Raw genomic sequence first — 15,397 nt, 5'->3', positions numbered from 1 at the left:
AACACAACTAGCGCTGAAACTGTTTTGGGGGTATAGATGATACAAACTGTACTTGATTTGATGACCAGACATGATCAGCTATGTGCACATGGAAGGAAAGGAGAGGGTATTATATACTTGTACAATTAGATTTTGTAATGTGGCACCCAGCAGTTATATACAGCTCCATATAAAAATACGAGGACACCCTCCTTTTGACAACAAAACTACCCAACACTGGAACGACAATTTGGAGTGCAGACAGTACAAACAGTATTTCATCAGGTATGATCAGATATGCACACACAGAGGAAAAGAAGAGCATGGGTACTCTATCTGACTTCCAGCAGCAAGAGGAGGTCTTGTTTAGCTGGGGCCTGCTGACCAAAAGATACTAACTTGGCTGCACAGAACGTAAGTTGGAAATCACTGCTCAAGGCAGATATTCCCCATCACATTTATAATTTCCATTTTGTATGTCTCTTGGCATTATTCTCTTATGCAGCAGAGTGACAGATTTGAAGTAGTGGCCTTGCTATTACAGATGTAATTTGAAAATCTGACAGCTACTAATCATTTATTATTTTTGAAGATTCAAAGTCTGATGAAACAAGTCTCATTCCACACCTAAAGACTACAGCAACATAACAGTGATCTTAATTGTCTCTTATATTCCTGGCACTTGTACTGCTGACAGAGGGCCCAGAAACAGCAGAAGTGGGAGATTTCATTTCCTTCCATCAGCCACAGGTAACAGTCTAGGCAGACTTCCTGAGACTCCCTGTTTGTGAGCTCTACTTAAACCAATGAATTCCAATCAAAAGCTTAAAGGCTTACTCAGTTACTAACTGATCATTCAGAAGAATCTGTTTTGTGATTAAATCAAGGCATACAACAGTTTAAAGTGTTTAACTTTTCTAAGAACAGGAAAGCAGTGAAGATCAAAACTATTTTAAAAAGAACTTAAAGGAAAACAAACTTTTATAAGAAGTTTATTTTTCTGTTGTGTGGCCATTATACAAAGTAAGCAGCCAGAGCTGCCATTTTGTCCTTGGGTTTCTTTGGATTGAGTCTTCCTCCAGGCCTCCGGCCTTTACCTCTTCCTCGACCTTGCCTTTTTCCTTGTCCCCCACGGTGCATGGGGTGCCTCATGGCTGCGTGTTTCAGCTCCACCAGATCTTGAAACACAGGATCACAGAATATGCAGCCTGAATGCTGGGTCTCATCACCAGGTAGAGGAGATTTGGCTTTGTTAAAATCTACGTCCACAAGGGCTGCATCACACAAGTCGCAGGTCTCCGGTGACACTCGGACTTTGTGGGCATTCTCAAAGAAATGCACAATCACATTGCATTTGTTGCAGGCCATCTTCCACTTAGGACCTGATGTCGAGTCTAGCACCAGAACCCCATTCTCACATTCAACACACTGCCCAATTCCAAGCATGCTAAGAGAATGCTGGCACGTGGGGTGGGTGCATTCATTACAGCCCATTCCTGGTGGAAGAAGAGTAAAACTATACCACAAGAAACCCTTTATATCACTCCCCACACTACCCAGTTTGGAGGAAGCAAGACAAAGAAGTCAAAACCAGCTTAGTATATTATAGGTTTTCTAAATCACTAAAGAATGGAACCACTCCCCAGATGGCAACTTGCCTTTCCACAGATTCAGAATAATCCCTTGTTCAAGAATTTTCTTTAATGGCTTTCAGAATTGCCAGATACTCCCAGTGTACAGTACAGGCAATTTGGACACATTAGTGATGAAAACTACATGTTTTCAATTAAATGTATGGCTCCTAACTACCTGATATTTTATACTTGCACTATACACTGTTAGTACAAGACATTTTTAAACAAATGATGGTAATAAAAAGGTGCCAAAAGACTCCTGACAGTCAGAACTTCAAAGCACTACTTTAAGTAAGTTTTGGTCTGACAGTTGCCAAACTAACTGCAAGTTTTACCCCTTCTTATATCATTCAACAGCTGTTGACACATCATCAGTATCAAAACACTCTCAAGACCTGGTCTTAATCCATAGTCCTGTCTGTACCAAGCGTACTCCAGTTTGAAAGGTGCCAGAATCTCAGTGTCTTTCACTGCATATTGAGTGTTACAAAGGTCACCCACTATGCATGTATGTAAACCAGTTTCTTCTTTTATAAAGAAAAAGTATTCAGAAATGAGTTAACTAGTAAATTTTGGCTGGTGAGTTTGACAGGAATTTTAGGTAACACTTTATACTAAGCAACACCAATTAAAAACTAGTAAAGAGGACACTGTATGCACCTAATTTATTTCAAGCGAGATCGATCCCTGCATGTTTACATAATTCCTACCTTTTTTCATGTCCCTGAAAGGAGGATGATTGTAACAGTAAGGACAGAGTGGGTAGCTCTTTCCTCTGGATCCAGACGACCACAGCACCAGCTCAAAGTCATCTAGGGGGCAACGCAACTCTTTGTAGAGTTTAATCGTACCATTCTGTGGGAGACTGTAGGTGTCATCACAGTGAGAGCAGTGCAGACGACTTGGTTTGGCCTGGAAAGAAAATATAAATCTCCTGAATAACTGCAGCATCAATAGAGTTCAAAACTTGCAGTAAATCCAACCGGGGTTGCTCTCTGGTTTGTTCCCCATGGAAAAACTCCATCAGGCCTTTTGTTTTAGAAATGCACTCTTGACAACCACATCTGAATCCAAATTCAGTAATGGAAAAGGGGTTTCTACTCAATGCACCCCAGCAAGTGAAAATTCCAAGCATGAAGTGAACTTACCTGAATATACTTCATGAAACGATGACATTTGCCACAGCGGGAAAGAGGTTTACCTGTGGCAGCTAAGGGTGAAAAAGACACTTCCATCAGTTCATCCATACCTGTGAAAGAGATAATCACATCTATGTTAGAATTCTAGTTCTTAAGAGGAAACACCTTGAACAAAATCATCTACAAGACCTGTGAAGAAGGGAGAAAATATTTTATTCACAATGCTCTTAATTGTTTATGAAGACTTTTAAAATACACAATGCTTTGCACTGAGCATGCACAAACACACAAGGTTAAGTACTTCAGCTAGTCTAAAGTTTTTGAAAGCTCACCACTACACAGTCACAAAATAAATTTGAAGTCGGGCTTTGGAGCCACTATTCAGTCCATTTCTTTTTGGAGAGCAACTTAATCTGTCTGGAAACTTCCAGTCCTAGCACAATTTTTCAGTAATCCTAAACCTCTGAAAGGAACCTAATACATAAATATTTTCTACTAGCACCTTTGCAACTATTAAGTAATTGTAAGGCACTTCAAACAAAGTTTTACCTGCAATAGAATCCACAAAATAGTGAAATTTCCTTTTGAAAATGTCAAGGGTGTGCTCCAGGACCTGATGATAATTCGCTTTACCCAGAGCTATTAAGTTGAGTTGCTTCTCTACAGCACTGCGGATTGTAGGAAGAACCAATTCTGCATCTAACAGAAAACCAGAGACAGAAGCAACAAAAGATCAAAAATGTGGGTAGAAAAATGTCTATACATAAGCTAACATCAAAATAAAAAAACAAGTCTTAATTATTTTAGACTTTGGAATTAATACTACTTTCCTGGATGCATCGTTTGAGACAGCAATGCTACTTATAAAACAACCCCTGACATACTGAAGGGAAAAGAAGGTAAGAAGATGGAAAGGGAAGAGCATTTAACTCACCTATTTTGTAATAACCATGAACCAGAACAATGCCAAGGTTTGTAGGCTTTAGTCTCCGACCGCTCTCCACTGTGACATAGTTTCGCTGGCAGATGTTGTTAATGTGGACTGGAATACTTGCATCAGTTCCTGCCACACAAAGGAAAACATCATATCCATTCTGAACAAAACAAAGTTTCCATTGCATTACTCACTTCTGGCTTCTCTGGTTTTATGTCAAACTGTAGGGCTCCTGAGACTGCTTAAAATTCAGGTACCTTTTTACTGTTACACAACTTTCAGTGGCTAACTTCTCTCTCATGTTCCTTTGTGGTTCTGAGAAGTCTGAAACATGTTTTAACCTTAATCCTCTTGTCTCTTCCAAGGAATTACTATTGGGAAGACACCTATTCTCACAAACACTTATTCTGGAAAAACACAGTGGAGTAAGAGACTATGTTTGTTTCGACTGGACAAATTTATGAAAAATGCAAAGGAAACAAGTCAGATTTAAAAAGAAAAGTAGTATTGTGGTAAATTGTATAATAATATACAGAAGGACTGCTGGAGCCAGCAAAGCTGAAGCAAGTGGTAAAGAAAAGAAATCATTCCTAAGAATGGGGAGGTGCATTCTTCTACACAACATCAGCTTTTTCTGACAGAGACATGGCAAGGACATGTTATAAAAGGATACTGCTTTGGCCAGAAACTAGGCATAAGGATAAGAAAGGGAAAGAAATGTGGGCGAAAAGGCAATCTACCATCTGCTAAGAGGAGCTACAGTCATTGTGGTTTGAAGGGAAAAAGAGATTATTACCGTACCTATCCAAATGAATACTGAAAGGTCATTACTGACAGAGAAAGGACCCATTCAGGGTCAAAGGACCCATTCAGACTCTTTACACTCCTGGTGGACATATTACATGATAGTTTTAAGTTGAGCAAATTCCTACCAATGCCATGCTTTTCCATCAGAGTGATAAGCTCTGCTTCTGTCAGGTAATCAGGAGGACTGGTTTGCTTTTCCAACAATTTTATTTCACCAATTGGAAAAAGATCCCCTTTCTCACAATGGGGAAGGCTCTCTTCTAATGGGATGCTGTGCCACGGCATAATTTCTGTGAACCCTGGAGGTAAAGAAATAAGCAAACAAAAATAATGAGAGCTTATCTTTACAGCTTTCAAAAGACCAAGGTATATGTTTCTAATTTTAACATGGGCTGCATTATACAGATCAAAGTTAAGAGGTTGTCTTCCATATCATGCAGAAAATATCTGAGGCTAGGAATACTGAAGAAACACAGTATCACAAGACTATCTCTCACTATTCTGCATCAGAATTTTGTGTGTGACTTGAGACAGGTTGATAAATGTAAGAAACTAAACATTCTCCCTAAATGAAAGCACAGTGCCAGAATGGATGGGAAGAATTTCTTAAAAAGGAAATAAAAATAGTAAGTCCTATTAATGTAATAAGAACTACTGGGCCAGCTTATCATAAAAATCTCAGTGGTGGTGCTACATTCTTTTCACAGATGCCCAATAAAAAAAGTCTGTCTTTGTGTAATATATCCCCCAAAAAGCATTTGCTGTCTGTAAAAAGACTGGTCTGCACAGTGGCAAACATTGTATTAAATCTTTGAGACTACTACATGAAAAATAAGGGGGTTTCTATTCTAATCGAAGTATGGAAATGAAAACAAAGATTTGGTCTCTAGTCTTGATAGCTCAAAAAATGTCTTCAAAATTGTACTTGTCCCCAGAGCTTCACTTTGATATCCATTCAATGCATTAACGGGAAAAAGAACCATAAAATCAGTGGCTAACTACTTGCTCCCTGATTAGTCTTACCTGGTGAAGTTACCACTTTTCCAATACAGGTAAAACGTTCTGGGCCAATACTGAACGAAATGGTGGTTTGCAGGTACTTGCAATCAGCGCTGACAGTAGCAATGAAATGCCTAGTTATATACTCATACAGTCGCCATCCATCTCCACCTGAGAAAAAACAACATCTTACCCACAAAACTCAAGTCCTGCAGCTCTATGTAAAATCTGCACTAAAAGGTACCAGATTTCCACAGGTATCACAGGAAATACTGGTATCTTAAAAAAAAAATTTAAAAATTCAAAAGTCCATCCAATTTCCCCTTCCAAATTTCCTGCCTATGTGATTGTCATGTCACAGAAACACGAGCCGCGTGCAGATGCTCTTGGAGGACTGCCAATTTAGCCAGCACATCTTCCAGTTTTTGCAAAGTGTTTGAATAAGAGGGTAAAGTAGAAAATACTTTTCTGCTTAGAAAAAACAAAAAAAGCAGACAGGAACAAGAATAAAATGATCTACTGCTTAGTGCCACTGGAGACAACACCCTAACCTAAATCCTAAAATGGGATTCTAGTGGCAACTGCCACACTAAGCAGCTTGAAGTCCTGCAAGAGATCACTCTAAAACAGTCTTTATTAACACTAATATCGGTTAATTTTGAAAGCAAAGTTTACTATTCACAATCTACAGAGAAGAAATGGAATAGTCGAAAGGTTATACTGCTATGAACAGCTTCTAATTCTTAATCCTGTGCTTTACATATTTCATCTTGCTGCATGAAGAAAAAAAACCTTACATGTCCATTCAGTACCCTGTAGTTACTCAAAATTTTAAAGCATTTATTTTTCTATCAGAGATTATTTCACCAATTCATGAAAATCAGAAATTATCAGTTATCTAGCAATCTTAGCTATTCCTAATAAACAATACATTCACTACACTTTCTTATAAACTTAAAATCTATTTCTGAGAGATCAGTGTACAGAAAATCAAACATTACATTTAAATACAAAACTCACAAACCATAGAGACTAAATTAAAATCCAGTTGAAGTTTGACTTACAAGCACAAAAATACAGTAAAATTTCAAATACTTGGAAGCTACTATTCTGGGGTAAAGTTCTCCTAGAGAAAAGTAGGCATTGCTAAGTTGGCTATTCCTTTTTCTTCGCAGTACTGTGGTCCCTAGGATCAATTACTGATGAGCAGACTAGCTCTGAACTCCACTGTCACCAGTAGCTTAAGTCAGGATAGTCTGTTCTCTCTTCACTTCCTGCCACTTGAACAATTATGTTTTTTGTGGAAACTCAGGGATTTTTAAAGTGGCTCCTATACCTTAAGGAACTAATTTCCTCACATTGTGTTCCAAGGCTACTGAATTTGCCTATACCTAATTCTGCTTCTGTTGCAGCTCTCATTGGGGTGATGGGAGGATGGTCTCCTGCATCATGGCCTTTCCTTGGACGGTTAATGCCTTCTGATAGCAATGATTTTACCTGGGTGAAGGAAGAGAGAGAAAACAGGCTGGCTGAAGTGGATAACGGGTCGCTCTTAGTAGGTTAAGAAACTTTCCAGATCAAATCCTTAACAATACAACTTCCATAAATAAAAGCAATTACAGACATTTATTGTTTCTGAAGACCTATAGGTTATAATATACTAAGTAAGATATTCTAAAACACAAAGTAAAGAATGAACTGTTAGTACAGGTTTTGCTTCATGTACTCACAGTTTCTGCCCAGTAAGGATTATTGGCTTGTTGTCTCAAACATCCTTTCAAGTCAAAGTTTTCAGGATAATGGGTAGTTTCTGTTCGAGGGTAGCTAATATAACCCTGAGTATAAAGACGTTCTGCTATTTGCATGGCATGTTGTGGACCCATTCCTAAGATGGGACAGGAGAAAACAAAAATCATCTACACATCACTGCAATTATGATGTTTGCTGCATCTGAAAGTATACCTTATCGAAGCATTTAAATAAATCATGGTTTGTCCTTTCCGTAAGACTTTTGTCACCTTGATCTTACCCAGCATTTCACTTGTGACAAGCTTTCTGAACTTGGATCCTTCCCCCAAATGATGTATTATAGGGAGAGGAGGGTATCCAGCTATAGTTGATACTTTCTTCATTATTTTGTCAGAGAAGCCAAAATATTTTCCTTTAAAACAGTGTGAAAATCTGAACTTTTACACATACCTAAAGCAGCACTGGCCACTCGTAGCATTTCTACCGTGTTCAGAGCCAGTGGTCTCTGCTTCACCTTCTCTTTTTTACTCACAGATTCTACCTAGAAAATAGCATTTTCCCAGTAAAAGTTTTGAAGTTTGGTAACTGGTAGATGTATAATTTCAATCATGCCTACAAACATGTGGCATACCTACCATTATTTATTCTTGTCATACCTGGTTTGTTTTCTTAAAACAGTAACCACCAATATATTTTTACTTTAAAAAAGTGAAGTAGACTTCAGAAAAGTATCTCTGACTGAAGGTAATTTTACCAAATTCTGAAGCTACAGTCCTAAGGTCCCTTTGTGCTACAGACTAGATGAGGCCTATAACTGGGAATGGAGCAAGGTAGCTTATTGCTATCTTTACTTCCCATTTACTTCCCATTTACCTCAGCATAACATACTTTCAGTGCTACAAGGATTTAGTGCTTATTCCAAGTAATGATGCTAACTCTAAGGATCCAGATTTTTAAAAGCTTCATGCAGTCTTTGAACCTTGATGGCTATAAGCACTTAAATCCAAACATACTGTCAAACAAGTATTGAACAGAGCAGAATTAGAAGTTAATTGGCTATAAAGACTGTACCATACACATGATTAAAAATTTAACTGCAGGAATATTGCCACATAAGTAATTAAATTCTGATTTATACAATGTCTCATGGGAAATAAGAGGTCTGCTTGGAGAGATCTGAACAGTATTTCTTAGCAGGTTTAGTAATGAAGACTTCCTATCATGAGTGATGATCACTTCCAAAGTCAATATTAAGAAGGGGCTTCTGCTGAGATGACCACACTAGCATAATATGAACTACAATATAAAAATCTCTTGCCTTTTATTCTCATTTACATAAAATTGAACGGAGTAAAAACCAGGATACAGATATTCTACACTCTTAACAAAACAAAAAACCCCCAATATGCAGCAAATGAAATATTAAGTGGTATTTCCTTTATATGAAATATGCCTCTACTGACACTTAGTAAATATTCTTACCTTTGCTTCTTTTGCCATCTTTATTATATTCAGGAACATTTGAGCAATTTCACGATCAAACACCCTCACTCTATCCCAATCCAAAATGAGAGAACTTTCTTTTTCAGGGTTCACCTAATGGACAAAAAAAGATATATTAATTCCCACCAACTCTATTACCAGAAGTGTGAGAATGAACATTTCCAACAACAATGCAGCAAGCAAATCCTAATACCTGTACTAGGACACAAGTGCTTCAAATATGCAGTTATACTCTTTTTCACAGGGGCTTTTGAGAAGGATGGAGCACTTTGAGTTCTGGGGTCAGGCAAATGACTGGAATTATTCCCACAGTTAACTGAAATACTATTCTTGGTTTTAGTGCTGAAAACAGTAAAGGCTGAAATGGGCAGAAATTCAAAGTTTACCATTTTGATTTAGCAAAATCAATCATTTTTATTAAACTGTGCCTAGGTCATGTTTTAAGTCCCATGTACAAAAATAAACATGAAGCAAACAATATGAGTGAGGACAAAACTCTCTGAAAACAGGCACCCAATATTTCCTAGCATGACACACGAGACGCAACAGAAAAGAGATGACAGGAGACACCAGATTTCATCTTTTTTTAATTTTAAAATCTAAAAATGGCAACTTTTTACCATCTATCCCTTATTTGTTTAAAAAATCCCTGTGATCACAAGCAGTAAAACCATGCTAGTTTGCTCTCAGAGCTTGGACAGCAGCACGGCTGTAAAACTGCTATAAGCTGCCAAAGTACTCAGAGGACTCAATTGCCAATTAACACAATGAGCATTTTATTTGCTTTAAAATTCCAGTACTCGGCAATGCCAATGTTTGTTGGCAGCCTAATTAATTCCTGGATTCAAATTAACAACACAGTCAGTCCAAGGACCCCAGGGAACAAAAGAAAACCATTTTAAGTAGTATTTTTGGCTGAGTCTAAGCTTAGATGGTTAGCACTGAAGAATTCTTATAAGCAGCAGACAATAACCACTTTAATACAAAACTGACATTCTGGAATCTGTTCTCGAGAATGGTGACACACATGTGAACTGAACAAGAACACATGAGTAAACTGTAGGCATTGTGAATTCTTGTCAGCAGCTACGAATTTATGAATTAACAAAATAAAAATATAAATGTATTCTTTGGCAAAAATATATGTTCCTCATCTAAAACCCAGTATTGTAAAACTTACTTTAGCTTGCAACACCCAGTAAGTTTCAGGCTTAAATGACTGGATTTTGTCATGCCTCTCAACACAGAATCCAAGTGTTGGGGTCTGACACGGCCCAAAGGAGATAAGAGAGCTGTCTAAATTCCCATATTTCCCCTGAAAATATTTAGTCTGAAACCTAAGAGAGGGGGGGAAAAAAAAGAAACCAGAAACAAGTACATTAATAGCCTCATTCCCATGAAAAGCAGAAGTTTTCACTAACTTATTCACACAAATATGAGTAATGTATTAAATCATTCAGGCATTAAGAAAAAAGCATTCTGAAAAATACCATCTCTTACAACTAATTAAGTCATAGTCACTTTGGCTCACTGAATCCTGTTTACTTCCAAAGAAACGTGGGAGAACATCTTAAAATCAGATCATACCATAGTTGCTGATAGTCCTTTACCTAGCTCAGTTAAAGACATAACACCATTTTTTGTTTCTTTTTATTTGTCTCTGGATAAAGTCGTTCATTGTGGTGCTGAGCAGAATCAGCCACTAGAGTTTCAAGACATATTTTGTGGACAGAGCAGTATACCTGAACCTTTCATAAAACTGTCTGTAATCTATGCTGTCACCTTGTAAATGCACAACCAATTCTAAGATCCAGCTCCTGGCGGGCATCCACGGAAAGAGCTTCATTGCGACTGGGTTCTCCCAAGTGATTCATGGCATTGCAGATGTCTGTGTCAGTAATAGAACTAAATTTAGCTCTATAAATCGTCCTTTCGGTACTACGAGGTTTGTTCATAACAGGAAGAACAGCATCAAGAACCTAGTGAAGATCAGAAGCATATTTTAAGAGTATCTGAAAGGTAAGGGCTTAAGTCAGTTTTTCTCTCTAAAGAAAAAAAACCCCAGCCTCCACAAGATATTTGCTCATATGTAACTACTTTCTTAATTCAGTAAGATGTCATGCCAATAAACTAACTGATAAGCAAAAGCAGTATTTGTCATCCACTCAGAAGCATGTTAAAGATTAGCAAAAATGAAGGATTTATTCATTAAACAGCAACTGCTGGAAGTGAAGCACTGTTCTTAGCTAAGTGCAAAGACATTCACCACTGCAGCTGCAGCATCTTATGATGAATATGTATCAGTTTCTATCTGGGTTTATTCTGTATATTGCCAGGGCCCAGTTATGATTCAGTGGTATTTAAAGAACTTAAAACAATTGCTTGATAAAATGTACTTCTTTAAGCAAAAGCAAAAAAGTACTCTTCATGTAGACTTCTGGGAATAGAATGTTAAAAAAATATCTTTGCACACCAAAGTTCTAGTTCTGTACCTTTTATATGCAGAGTCCATATTCCTGTGGTAAGCCTACACTTAAAGTGGCCTCTATGCTCCAAAGAGTCTAATTGCTTAATGAACAAAAGATAATAGAGATCAAGTTTTATAAGGACAACAAAATAACTACTCCAGCTGTGAAGTACAGACCAATTCTCAAAGCACTGGAATGTTCAAACATTTAAGAGACTTTATTGTTCATCTCAGTTTAGCAACAGCTATGCAATTAATTTATACTCTTAACTGACGTGTTAAGAGTTCAAAAGCACATGAGTTTTTTTTACCAAGGCCCTCCATGCTTTTAAAACTTTGTTCAACTTAGTTTGAATTTTAGTGTATATCCATAAAACAATACAGATAGCATTGTATGTCACAGACAAATACTTTGATAAGTTTTAAAAATTGAAATCTTACTTCAAAACAGATGTTTTCTCCTTCCTTATCACAATCCAACCACAAGACAATACAATCACAGCCTCTTCCCTCCACCTGTGAGAAAAATTAGAGCAGTACTTCAGCAACTCAGAAAAAGACCTACGTCCTCGATATCTGTACACTGTTTCTATTTTAAAGCACTAGAGATAATTTATTTGGTGAAAAAATGACTGGAAGAATACAGAAGTAACAAGAAGTCTGCAGGTACTTAAACAGTGGTTAGAGAGAGAAGCAAGCTGTGCTTCATGGGACCAAAAGTCTGCCTACAAGACATTTTTCTGCAGGACCTGAAAAAAAATCAGCACAGCCCTATAGTAGTGGAAGTTTCCTGAAACTGTCATAGTCTGTGTGCACAGCCTGGGGCACAGTCTGTTCCCCTTTCTGTGCCTTAATTTCCACGTCATTAAAAAAGATACAACAAAACAAGAAACACTTTCCTACTTCATAAAGATACCATGAAGTCTGAATTTATCTGATAGCTATCAGTTTTACACCACATATACTTGCCTTTCAGAAGGTATTATTTTGTAAAAGCAACCAAACTACCATCCTCTCAGGGGGGAACATGTGAAGAGTGAACAATAACCACCATAGACTTATTTTAAAGAAAGCATTTACAAGCTATGTCTTGCACCTGCTGTTAGAAGCAAAACATGCAACTAATGCTCCAATTTTGAGAAGCAGGATATCGACAGTCAAAAAACTCACAAGGCAACAGCAAAAGTGAATTCAACAAAAATTTCAGACAGTGTAAGAACCAGTAAAATTAATAAAACATATGTAACCTTGACAAAAAGCTGCTTCCTACAGGAAAGAAAAATCCTTATTTAGGGTTGTACTCATTTCTCTTCAACCCTAGAAGAACTCCAGCATATCATACAGCATATTGCCAAACACTGCCCACTTTTGGCAAGCAGGTGAATACACCTACTAAATCAAACATTCGAAAAACTGCAGTTTGAGAAACAATGTATTCAGCTGGCCTGTCTGCCTGTCTTTCCCTTCCCTAGAGGGAAAATATGTAACAAACGTTCTGAAAGCCATGAAATGCTCTGGCATTACCCTCCAACAGAAAACTATCTGCAGTGAAGACAATTTCTTATACTAGAGTGACAATACTGACCTACTCCAAGAGCTGAAAGTTATATTTCTAGTTCATAAATAAAGCTAGCTAACCTGTAAGAATTTGTTGTTGTTTTTTTTTAAAGCAAGGCTAATTCATAGAAAAATGCTACACTGCTCTTTCAAATTCATTAGTAAGTTTCATTGCTTTCCAGAACCACAGAATAATTTCACTTATTTTTCCTGACAGGATAAAACCAGGTGTTATTGCTTCCACCAACAGAGAAAGAAGAGGAACAACAAATCCTTAAAGATGGAATATACTTCAGGTGAAAAAGAATGTCAAGGCAGAAAGATACAATTCAATCTCACGAGAAAGAATACCTGTAAAAACTTCACCATGGTCAGTTTGGGATTAGCTTCTTTCTTTTCTGTGGGAGCTTTGCTAAAAAGTTCTGCTGGATCCACTTTGTCCCAGCTGTTATATTTTCCTGAAAAGGGAAAGTATAACTCTAAACATACATTTTAAAAAAACAACCAACCAACAGCAAAAATTACTCTGGAAAACACCTGGCTTTCCAGATTTGTCTTGGAAGCCTTTCTACCCTAACACATCTAGCTTTAGTGTATATCAAGGGACCCCTTAGCATTATGTGAATGGAAGCTATCATTTTGAAACATATGAAGGAAAAAACCCCCCACACACACCCTTCAGAAATTTTAACATGAGCTATTAAAAGACCTTCTGTTTGTACAATTAATCAATCAGGTGAAGGGGAGGGAGGAATTTCTCCTTGTTTTCACAGTGCACACTCCACTCTGTTTTACTGTTCGTTATTTATGACCAGTTACATCTCAGCCTGGTTATGTTACAGAGCATCCTATGTCACCTTCTCATATCAATGTATTTGTTCATTTCCATTTTTCTGAAGTAACCGTTTGTAATATCGCTTAGCAATTACACTGAACTGTACCTCTTCAAAGCACTGTGTAAACAATTCAAAATTTAGCCCTCATAAAACCTGTGAGGTCATTATCATCAGAGGAAATACAGTAGTCACGTGACTAGTCCCAACACTTCAAAGCAAGTTAGTGACAGGATTCCTGGCACATTACCCTTACCATATCTCTATTTTGCAGTAATATGCCACAATGCTTTAGAGAATACTGCTTTGGACTCTGCATTTCTTAATCACCTTTCATCCAAAGTACCAAAACACTTTTAAAGGCTAACAAACTAAGCCTCCTCTCTGCTTATTTTCCAGGCACATAATTCAGGCACCTAAAACATAAGTGGCATGTGCCCAAAATTGTACAAGAAGTCACCCACAGAACTAGAAACAAAAATCAAGAACTGCTGACCACAAGTGATCTTTTCATTGTCCTCTCCTCTCTATTCTTTCTGAACTATTTCCACAATGAGTATTTTCCTATTAGAAGTCCTTCACAGTTTTACAACCCGTATCAGCTAACGCTTTTTATGAACAAATACCTATGAAATCCAAAGTCATGACATGACCACAGACAGATGTCATCTTGAAATGGGCACTCTGTCCTATAAACGATCCAGTGTACTCATGCACAGAGCATGCACCATTCAGTCCCTTGCGAGAGGACATGTTTCCTGTGAAAACAAGATCAGAAATATCAACAGAACAAAACCTATTTAAATAAATGATTTTGTGTGACATGACACCCTCCTTTTCTTAGATCTTACAGTTAAGGTCTTCCTGAGGACAAAATTCTACTCGTTGATCAAGCTGTTATTTTAGTTAATTATCACTTTAGACCTTTTTTAAAGTATATTCTGTTTCCAACTGAAACTATCTATTATCTCCTCCATCTTTTTCCTCCCACGAGGAAATCCTTATGAAAATACAGCTACTTTTCTAGACCAGTACAGTTATAATCAACTCATTCTGTTTTCCACATGATTTATAAAATATTTACTATAGCTTCAAAATTCTCAGAAGAGCAATTTGCTACTTGATTGGCACTTTGCAGAAACCGTATACATTAACACACACTCCAACTACACGAAATATCAGAACCAGATTTCTTTACTCTTGAAATGCATGAGCATCAGCACATAAAAATAAACAGAACGTGAAGGGCCATCCAGTTCTTCCATGAACTCAACGTGCCCTAAGCCACCATTCCCAGGTGGCAGCTGTCCCAAGACAACCGGGTAACTAACCAGAGTGGTTCTCAACCTCACTTCATCTACAGCCAGACCTGGTAGCCTCCGCACCAGGCAGTTCGCTTCTACGCGGCTAACGCGCATCTCCCCAGCCGGCCGGTGCGCTCCGGAGCGCCGCGCCTCTGCCCCTGGCAGAGCAAGCGAAGGGCTGAGCCGACACGCTTTCTTTCCTACCCCTGGAGAGGATCTTGGCAATGGACTGGGCCAGAGAAGGCTTCTCCGCGACCATTAAGACAGTCTTCATTTTCAGCTGACGACACACGAGGTGCCACAGGGCTTAACGGGACGGACGGGGCTCGCCGGAGACCACGGCGCGCAGCTCAGGAGCCAAAGCGAGTCCTCAGCCTGAGGAGAGAGCACAGCGCAGGTTACCGCGCAGCCGCTTCCACAGAAAACAGCCAGGAGAGCCAGCGACCGGCCCTGCAGCTCCTGGCGGGCGGGGGGGCTCCACGCTGCCCGGGC

The 15,397-nt window shown here is 38.3% G+C and overlaps 1 protein-coding gene across 2 annotated transcripts; it reads right to left on the bottom strand.

The window, feature by feature from the left end:
• Positions 1 to 938: 938 nt before the first annotated feature.
• TOP3B (DNA topoisomerase III beta) lies at positions 939 to 15,356 on the bottom strand. Of its 2 annotated transcripts, none has more exons than XM_026860075.1 (17): positions 15,110 to 15,356; positions 14,228 to 14,359; positions 13,120 to 13,226; positions 11,653 to 11,727; positions 10,527 to 10,723; positions 9,925 to 10,081; positions 8,724 to 8,837; positions 7,692 to 7,782; positions 7,223 to 7,377; positions 6,884 to 6,989; positions 5,517 to 5,663; positions 4,619 to 4,792; positions 3,687 to 3,815; positions 3,302 to 3,451; positions 2,762 to 2,862; positions 2,324 to 2,525; positions 939 to 1,475 (listed from the first exon to the last, which is right to left on the bottom strand). In XM_026860075.1, exons 1-17 carry the CDS (start codon positions 15,177 to 15,179, stop codon positions 994 to 996), a joined length of 2,589 nt encoding a protein of 862 aa, XP_026715876.1. In that variant the 5' UTR covers positions 15,180 to 15,356; the 3' UTR covers positions 939 to 993. The 2 variants fall into 2 exon arrangements, with proteins under 2 accessions (XP_026715876.1, XP_026715878.1); XM_026860077.1 differs by lacking the exon at positions 15,110 to 15,356 and adding an exon at positions 14,933 to 15,099.
• Between the last annotated feature and the right edge of the window lie 41 nt (positions 15,357 to 15,397).

Source organism: Athene cunicularia, assembly GCF_003259725.1.
Source record: "Athene cunicularia isolate RWA chromosome 15 unlocalized genomic scaffold, athCun1 chr15_part1, whole genome shotgun sequence".
Classification (NCBI taxonomy): Eukaryota; Metazoa; Chordata; class Aves; order Strigiformes; family Strigidae; genus Athene; species Athene cunicularia.
Note: the sequence above shows the minus strand (reverse complement) of the source record. Positions and strands in the feature narration are given on the sequence as shown.